A 10008-nucleotide genomic window follows, 5' to 3' on the forward strand; every position below is an offset into this window, starting at 1 on the left:
AGCAGCAGCCAATCTAATGTCCTCCAGAAGTTAATCTTCCATTTGGAAATTGAGTTTCTCTCCTTGCCGAACCTGTTCAGCCTATCCAGGGATTATGTTAATCAGTCCACCATATGAGCCAGTGGGTGGGAGACTTGAATTACCCTATAACCCTCGGTCTTACCACTGTTACTAAGTTACCTGCTGATGTCTCAGAACCCAACTCCCTCCTCCCCCAATACCCTATGTATTCCTTACTCTTTGTTTGACTCTGATCTTTGATCAGAATCCGGTATTGTCACGATTTTTCATGTCTCTTGTCTCTTCTCATCCACACTATGTCTCTAGCATCCATGTGGACTCACCCACAAGCTGGGACACGATAGAAACAGTGGGAAACTCCAGGGTGGAGAAGAACTGATTCTAGTTTGAGGCTGGAGCAGCAGAAGGGTATGGAAAAGCCACTAAGTGGCAGGACATCCTGGATGTTGCTGGGAGAGAACAAGGTCAGTGGATTTATTGCCATTCTTTACTGCATGAGGTCTGTCCTCGGCAATGTCAAGATGGCATTAGTGTCATCAGATTTATCTGTCAGTGCCACATTGGAAAAAAGTATTCTAGGGTGGGGAAATTATAGATCAAGTCTTGTGTTCCTATGGTATGTTCAATGGTCTCATCAGGTCCCTGAACAACATCAGAGCATAGGGCATGTGGGACTCTTGGGGACTTGGGATACCAGAGGAGGATTGAAGAGGATGAGGTGTCTGAAACTCAGAGTCAACTCCTGGATGCTAGAAAAGGTGCAGAGCCTAGGAAATGCCTTCATTCACTCACTGTCCGCCCCAGCTCCTCCCAGATTCAACGACAAAACACAGCACTGCAAGGCTAATCATTCATTGAACAGGTCAAGAAAGATCTTATTTGTATACAGTTTCCATAGCTATGGGAATCAAGAGAAATCTGGAGGAATGCTTTGCTTCTTGGCAAATTGATCCGCGGTGATTAAGGAAGATCTGGAGATACAGGGATGACACTTCCATATGTGAGCATGATGGTTCTCAGGCCGCTGAACTTGCATGAGGTGGCATAGAGTTGAGGAAGAGATGCTGCAGAGTCCAGGCAGGGAAGACTCACTACCACTAAAGAAGTAAAGGACAAAGAGGGCACAGAAACTACAGTGAATCCTTCTGGGATTGATTTGAGGACCAAGAGAAATTTTGATAGAAAGGAAAATGGTAATAATCGCATCTTGCACTCTAACTCATGTTACTTATAGAATAGACAAAGAAGTAAGTCACTTTCTTCTGTTACTAATGTCATCTGAACCTTCCCTTAACTGAATCTGTGTTAAATAGAAAGGAAATAATTAAGAGTCCTAGGATTGTTTCTATTATCTTAGCATAAGAAGTTTTTGAAGAATGTTTGATAAACTAAGGAACAATGACCAAAGCCTTAGATACTTTTATTAAATACTTATTTTATGAAAGTTGCTAAGGCTTTCATATACATTCTCTAAATGAAGCTCCATGAAAACTCAGATGTAGGAGACAGATGAGGAAGCTCAGAGCACAAAGAGAAGGTCGACAGCTCCATTCCCAGATGAGAAATCATGGGTTGGCAGAGTTCAAAGGAAGACATTTTATACATACGCCACCCAATGCGGAAATTGATCCACGACACAGATTCACATACATTTATGTCTGAGTTTCATGTGCAGTGTTCTATTTCCCTCTTTGTGTTTCACACTGGGTCATGATTTTAAGCATGTTATCCATCTCTGAGGCATTTTCCTGTACATTACAGCCCCTCAATAACTCTAATGTACACAGCGTAGTGACAATGGGTCTTGATTCTAGGTCCTCCATCTCAAAACTTCAAACTCAAAGCTCCATTACAAACTTATTTCTGTTGGGTGCAAACCCCCACTGCACTTGGAAGGCCCTGGCACCTGGTCCATCCCCTCCTCACCAGGGTCAGAGGTCACCAACCTGGAGGCTTAGGTTACTTTTCACCTCTGGCCTGGAGACAGCGATCTGCAGAGATAGAAAAGAACACACTCAGACAGCAGCTCCAGGTTCTTTATCCAAGAGAAACCAAATTAGTGGGGACACAGGGGATTGATTTCCCTCCCCAGGCTCTCTCCCTTCTGTGACATGGCATACAGGAAAGAAAGCCAGAGAGCTGAACTTACCAACAGTGGTCATGTCTATTATGTTTCCCTCACCAATTCCATTTTTATGACAAAAGTCTTCAAACTTTGTCTTGATTTCTCCACTCACATCTGGTTCTCGGCCTGTGAGAAGAGTGACGGTGACTGCTGAGTCTTGTGTATAAATTAAAGTGAATGAAAGAGCAGGGCTGCAGCGGGGCAGGCGAACAATTGGTGACAGCTGAGTGCTCAGACAGAAGTCATGGAGGTAGGATACAACCTGTCCGAAACTGCCCTCAACAAGGGATCAGTGAGATCTCTCTCTCTGCCTCCTCCTCTCTCCCCATCTCTCTCTTTGTCTTTCTGTCTCTCTCTGTCTTTCTCTCTCACTCTTTCTACCTTTCCCTCTCTTTTCTTTCTTTCTTTCTTTCTTTCTTTCTTTCTTTCTTTCTTTCTTTCTTTCTTTGTTTTTCTCTCGTTTCAGAAAGGATCTCACTACGTAGTACATCCTGGCCTTGAAGTCACTATCTAGCCCTGGTAGGACTCTTGGTGAGCCACTTGCTTCAGTCTGTAAGTGCTGCGATTACAGGCATGTACCAGCAAATGTGGCTAGAGAGATTTCATCATCTTCTCATCACCAAAACTGAGGGATTTTCAAAGGTATGTGTCTGTGTTTAGTGAGAAAGAGACCAGAATAAAGTTGGAATGACCATTTTGGGTTCCTTCCTTCACTTTTTCTCCCCAAATACTCTACCATAGAGCTGCAGCAGTAGAAAGCTTCCCTCAGCCTTGAAATTCCGGAGTTGAAGTATAATATAGTTTGTATAGTCTGTCTCAACTAGGCGAAAGACATTGTATCCTTCATCTGTGGAGGAAACAGAATTCAGCTCTGAACTTCTACTCACAGAGGAAATAGAAATGCTTTACATGTTCTAATTCACAAAACAAATTCAAGAGCATAGTCCTGAAGAGATGAAAACGAAGACATGAAATGCCTTCCTTCCATATGCAGCCCCTGGACTTTGTGAAATGACTGATGTCTAAGAAAGGAGTCTGAGAGCATGACCTCTAGGACAGAAACACTGCAAGAGCCCCAATCACCTCCTCACATCTTCTGTGAAACCGAGCCACTGCCCTCAGCCTCTGTCAGTGATGCATCGCTGTGCTCTGTAAAAATGTCCTGGCCTTACATATCACGTGCCACTTCCTGAGCAATGTGACCAGAGGAGATGACAGGAAATGAGAACCTGTCTCAGCAGTTTTCTTTGTTTGTTTGTTTCTGTTTTTGCTTTTGTTACAGAAGGTACCTATGACCACATAGCATCCTTTATCTGATGGTACTATGTGCTGGGTCCTGGGTTTTGCAAATACACATGAGTGTCCCTCAAATTCAGTGTATCGGTTATGAAATGACTCCTACTTTATTACTAAAATAAATATTATTCAGGAATTAACAAAAAACAGATAAGACTGGAGTGAAGGAAGTTCTTTACAGATAGGAATATAACATAGAAAGTTATAATTTTTAGTGTACTTACATTCATCAGTATATACACCTTCTGCTACTCTGTTGGAGGTGAAACTGAATTGCTTACATTCTCCACTTGCACTGTAAAAGAGGATGAATGGATGCTCAGGAGGTATCGCTGAGACCAGCTCCATGCCCCGTACTTCAGCCATAAGTTCAGTTTCTGATTCTACTCAGCTTTAAAATGTTGTTGTTGTTGCTGCTGTTGTGGGACAGAGTCTTGCTGTGTAGTTCAGGCAGGCCTTGAGCTCACTGTGTGCTTACGTTGGCCTCATACTTGCAGCCATTCCCTTGCCTCAGCCTCCTACATGCTAGGAGTACAGGCATGAACCCTCATGCCTGGCTTTGAACTTTTCCTTGCAGTTACCTAAAAGCTTCTAGTTGCCATTATTTGACTCAATTTGACACTTTAAGAACAACATCAACAGCCGCTTCCCATGATTACTTCCACCAGTTCTCCCCTCGGTTACTTACTCTCTACTGTAGCCATTTTTCTAGGTCACTGGTAGCAAAACGGTGGCACAAACGTTGTTCGTCTTAGACTCAGATGTTTATGTATGAGTTGCTTTCTCTAAACCAAAACCTGAGCCATCAGGTTTAATGCAGGGTTTGTACTTTTCAATGAATATAAGGTTTTAGGTTGCAGTTGGGGCACTCATCTCTAAAAGGCTCGCCTCTCTGACTGGGCCATTAGCTGAGTGCTCACCATTTGCCAGGTTCTCAAAATAAATGCTTTACATGCAATGCCTGGCATGCTGCTCAATGAAAACCACAAAGCAGAATTGTTATCATTGCCTATTACCCAAGGAAAAGTGATAGTACACAGTAATGAGTCTCCTTGGCAAACTAGTAAAAGAAAGATTCAGTTTAAGGCAGATGGATCTGAATTCCATGCTGTTAACCTATGCTATGTTGGGATATTAATCATGACTATGGCAGATCTCTGTTCTCTGCTTTCTCGAGGAACCAATAAATTTATTTCTGTAACAAACTTTTTACTCTTAAACTGGAAAATCCTCAAGTCCATCAACTAATCCTCAGGGTTAGTATCAGAAGAGGGGCTCTGACTCTGGATAGAGGCTCAGCACCTGTGTGTGTATGCATGCACTTGTCTATGTGTGCACATATTGTTATGTGTGAATATGTGCTTGGCTAGGTATGAGATCATGCCCTTGCCTGTATTTTATCTTTTAAACCTAAAAAAGGTCACACTTACTGTATCCAGAATGTAAAGTATAAGGCAGAGTCCTCCACGGGTTCAATGCTTTCCAAAAACACCCTCATGATACCACCTTCCTCTATTGTCTGCCTTTTGTCAGAGGCCGCTTCAACAGTATACCAATTCCCTGAAATCTGCAATAAATGAGATGGTTAGGTCAGAAGACAGGAGGGAGGTACCACACTGAGAGCTTCGCGTTGAACTCTGCTGCATGGGCAGCACTCATAATGGGCAGCACTCTACCTCATAATATGAATTTGAAGTTAAAACTGGGAGTAATTTATACAACATTGGGACCCTTCCCCCTGTCAGTGCTGTGAGGTGGAGGTCCCAAGATCGGTGGTATTTTGATATGTCAGTGTTTATCTTAGTTGAAGGTCTGAAACCACTCCTTTTGTCTCTTTAAGAGCTTCTGCCTCCCTTAGAACCCAGCTGCCTTCAGACTCTCCAAACCACCCCTCAAAGTCCCAGTTGCCATGCTCTGTGACTCTACCTTTCCCAAGTCAAAGTTGCCTCTCACAACCTCATCGCCTTCCCCTTGGGTGCACAACAGCATCAGCCCCAGACACAGCAGCTGCAGCTTCATCTTGGCAGGGGACGAAATGTCTCCCACAGCTGCCTGGATGAGCCTTTCCCCAGCAGTGGATCTCTCCTTAGCTCCTCTGGCTTTATATCCATTCTACGTCCAGCTTGGTGGTTTATGGATTTCTACCATTTGTCCTCCCTCTCTGTGAAACAGTTTTGCATTCACTGTTGTAAGGCAAACTATTGTTTCGTCCTTTAGAAACTTGGCAATACCACCTCTTTAGATGTGTTCAGTGACCTTACATTTCTCAAAGCACATTCACAAAATAAATAGCAAGTGCAATAAAGCTCTGGCAGGTGGAAACAGATCTAACTGTCGATCTGATTTGGAACTGAGAAGCCAATTATGTGTGACAGGAATTTGTATAACTATAGAAAGTTTGTGGAACTAGTTTCATGACTTACCTAGAGTACAGAATTAATTCAGCTATTCACTTTCCAAAATCCTAAGAAATAAGGTATCTCTATTGAAATACTGCTACTGAGTAGAACAATCAAAAAATACTGAAATAGTTTTTAAAATAATATCTTCAAAGTAAGGTGACTGATCTTCAGTGCATTTTAGTTTCTTTGTTATTCTCTGAAATTCAGTGACTAAAGCCTTGACTGTTAGATAAAAAATAAACAAGTACTTATCACCACGCATTAGTGTATTCTAGAGGCTCATAAAGAACAGGAGAACAAGGTATCATTCCCTTTCATCAATAACCTTCAATGAGGTGGGAAAATAGCTTATATACTGAATTCTGTAAGTGTCTAAAATGACCCAACTGAGTGGTACCAACTTCAAAGTACATTAAGTGGGACAATGCATGGCATGATGTAGAAAGAGTTTCAAGGCACAGGCACTGAAATCACGCAGACCTTGGCTTCACTGCCATGTCTGTCATTTTGAAGCCAGGAGGACAGGTTTTACTCTAATTATACCCATATATGAGACAGTTGTAGAAATTTAGTAGAACAGAGCAGAAAAACCTTTGCATAGCTGAAGGGCCCCACAGAATGCTTCATAGTCAAAGTGAGACTTGCAGTAGGGTCTTGAATGTCAGGGGAGGGAATGGAGATGTGGAAATCATGGGGAGACAGCACTGCAGGAGTGAGCAATATTGTACATTAGGATCCTTCAGTGCCAGCCTGACTGTTGAAAGCTATGGTTCATTCCTGATTTAGGTTAATGGATGCTGCAACCAGAAAAATATTGATGTTATGCGAGGAGGTGTGCACAAAGCACTGAGCCTACCAGTTGTGACTTTCTATCTGTGGCCTACTAAGCAGTCATCCCAGCCCTCTGTGTGATCATTCCTAGTTATTGCTCAAACAATTTGCTCATCAGTGGAATTTTGACACCATTTTCACTCCAGGTGTTGGAGATGAATACAGGGTTTTCTGGCCCTGAGGTGGAAACACTGAGCTTGACAAATGGTGGCAAAGTTTATTATTCTCTCCAAGAACTCATGACAGCCTGAGAGAAACCAGGTTTTCAAAATGAATCCACTGTTCCTGGGTTATGATTTAGAGGGGAGAGTTGACTCCCTGTGCACACACACCAATTCCAGATCACCTCATAATCTTACAGGGCCCCACTGTAACTTTTTGCTTTGATTTTTTCCCCTATGAGAAAGCCAATCCCTTATGAAGGTGGAAAGAACTTTCTTTTCATCTTGATGCTTACACAGCACCCAATATATAATATAGCCTTAGAAATGTTGGTCCAATAAATTCTTATTTATTTGTAGATGGTATTTAAAATCACTAGGGATTCTTGTTAGTAGTAGAAATCTACAAGGTCCTTTTGTAATTGTGAACATTACTCCTGGTTAGTGTTGATCATATTCCTAATTTGCATTACTGGACCACAGGAGTAGAAGGAGAGCATAAGACTGAAATCTTTGATCAGAAGGCCACCTTTTGGATTATCTTTTCTAGTAAACCCTGAATTGACTGCTCAATACTCATTTGAAGCCCAATTCATTTTTTGTAAACAAAATAAGCACTGCCCGGACAGCCTATAAACCCTGCAAGAGCAGTAGCAAAGCTGGAAAAACATCCAAGAGTTGTGAAGCTCTTCAAGAAGGGGAATGGGAAAAGAAATTCCAGAACCTCTCTCCCCAAAAGGCAATGCTAAAGTAACATTCACTCAGGAGTGGCACTTTAACTTACAGGAATATTTCCTTCATAAATATCCAGTGCTTCATTTACATATGTGTGATAGGAGCTGTGGAGTAATGATTGAAAATACTCTTACAGGCTATAGATGATCAGTAAATAATACAATCACACAAACTATTGACTTTATTATTTGGGAGCAATATAGGATAGGATGAACTTCCCTTCTTGAAAAAGCAAGAAGAAAGAAGAGGAGGCAAAGGAGGGAAAGAAGACAGAGGGCAAATGTTGTGGCAGCAAAAGGAGAAGGTTAGAAAAATAGGAGGAAAAGGAGGAGAACAAGAAAGCAGAGGAGCAGAAGGAGAAAGGAGGAGGCAGGAGACCTTGACCAAATGTTAGCATTGCCCAGAATTTATGGGAATACATGAAAATAATGTTCAACCCATAGAAGTTGACTTGGCCAGTCTAGGGCCATACCACCGTGAAAGCACCCGACCTCGTCTGATCTCAGAAGCTAAGCAGGGTCGGGCCTGGTTGATACTTGGATGGGAGACGTCGACTTGGCCGTCCATCTGTAGGGAGAATATCCATTATGTAATGCAAGAAATACAGGGTACAGCGTTTGTCTGTAGAAGAATTCTGCATGTGGTGCAGTCATTTACTTCAGACAATGCTACTAAAAGATATTTCCAAAACATGATTCTACTTAATTCGACTGCTATTCTCTAATGCCTGCCTTGTAATGGATGTGTATCAGGCACTAAGGAGATAAAGAAGAGAGGCACTGAATGATCAATATACTCTTTCCAGTGTGGGCTAACAGAAAGCATTCTATTAGACAGGAAGTGGAAAACACTACATAGGAAACAGAGAAGTCAATACACATTGGAAAGAGAGCTTATAGGAGAAGAGAGAAAATGTGATTTGGCCTAATTAAAGACTACCCACCTGATTCCTGGTACACAGCCAGAACAATATTTTCTCTCTAAGTGACAAAAACTCTACCTAAGGAATACAAATTCACAAGGTGACAGCAGAAGACAAGATAACTTCAGCGGACTCTAGTTTTTGTATTTACCCAGTAGGAAGGAAGTTGGAGCTCTTCCAACTTCTCTTGGAAGCAAATACTCTGTGCTTTTAACACTACAAAGGAGTAGGTCTTGAACCATTTTGCCAGCCTGCAAGCTCCAGTAAAGCAAACTCCTTCAGTTATACTTTCGGAGGGTCAGAAACAAAGAGAAAGCACAAAAAAAGGACATTTTGTCAAAGTCAGATTTGCTGAAGGAGCTTCAATCATAGAATTATGGGTGTGTTCACACACAAACATACTGTTAATGGAAATATATATATATTGTTGTAACCTATATTTTAAAAACACCTCATAAGTCTCCCTGGAGGCAAGAGAAAGATCAAAGGTAACTCTAAGAGCAGAACAGGATGTTTGCCTAATAAAAACTTGCTTGTTAGCCCACCTGAACCTTGATCATCCCAAGACCACCACATTCCTGTTCTATAGTGCACTGAAAACCCCACCCTGCTGCATTGTGAGACCAGCAGCTGTTTGAAGTTTTACAGGATAAGAACCTTGCCCTTTAGTTGTTAGGGGTGCAGTCTTCCATATTGGCTACAGGCCTGTGCTTTAATAAATAATTTTTTGGTTTCCAAATTATTTTCTCTGGCACTTTAATACCTCAGGAAGCAGGGGATCACCACATTTGGGGGCTTGTCCTGGCTGGAATAACAGCCCACCAACTCAATTTCTGAGGACTGATTTGCTAATAGTAGCTACTGGAAGCTCCTCTTTGATTTAATTGTTTAGGAGGTTAGGCCCTCATCATTGAGAGGTTGGATCCTTGTTGGGAGTCCTTGATCACTTTTGGAGCCTCTTGACTCATTTGGATCTTGGGCCCCACCAGGGCTATCCTCCAATTTGATGTTGGAATTTGAAGGGAAGCCTCCAGCCTATTTTGCCAGGGAAAGGTTGTTTTAATTTTTACTGGTGGTTTTGTTTTGTGTTTTTGTGTAGTCCTGTTTTGTCTCATGGTTTTTGTTCTAACTTTTCCCCTTCTGTGACACTTGGGCCTGAGATATCACATTTGCCTTTGGTCACTCTGAGGGTGCTGAAAATTAAGCCCCAGGAGACCTTCAGACCATGCAAAGAAAATCCTAGGTTTTGTGATTCTCTCCATATTGTTCTAAGTCTTCTTGTGTTTGCTAACCTTTTCTCTTGATTTCCTCCTCTGACAAGAGAACCACAGCAAGCAACAAGGGGTCAGTCTGGTGCAAAAACTGCTCCCATGCCCCTTAGTCTTGTCTTTCAGGAATTTGAGAGATGGGCTTAGGGTTATGGGGAGCGTATTTTCAGAGGAAGACTAAAGATTTTTGCTTCTCAGGAGTGGCCGATAGTGAAAAATGTCATCTGGCTCCCCTGGATCCTTTGAC

At 42.1% G+C, this 10008-nt stretch overlaps 1 protein-coding gene across 1 annotated transcript; it reads right to left on the bottom strand.

The window, feature by feature from the left end:
* Positions 1–857: 857 nt before the first annotated feature.
* On the bottom strand, positions 858–5529 carry LOC106026223 (allergen Fel d 4-like). The gene is made up of 7 exons (XM_013145863.2): positions 5369–5529; positions 4873–5009; positions 3667–3737; positions 2883–2993; positions 2171–2272; positions 1968–2012; positions 858–1118 (listed from the first exon to the last, which is right to left on the bottom strand). Exons 1-6 carry the CDS (start codon positions 5459–5461, stop codon positions 1981–1983), a joined length of 546 nt encoding a protein of 181 aa, XP_013001317.2. The 5' UTR covers positions 5462–5529; the 3' UTR covers positions 858–1118; positions 1968–1980.
* Positions 5530–10008: the final 4479 nt, after the last annotated feature.

The sequence above is a fragment of the Cavia porcellus genome, unplaced genomic scaffold, assembly GCF_034190915.1.
Source record: "Cavia porcellus strain 051 isolate PalLab524CR breed Dunkin Hartley unplaced genomic scaffold, mCavPor4.1 scaffold_1, whole genome shotgun sequence".
Lineage (NCBI taxonomy): Eukaryota > Metazoa > Chordata > Mammalia > Rodentia > Caviidae > Cavia > Cavia porcellus.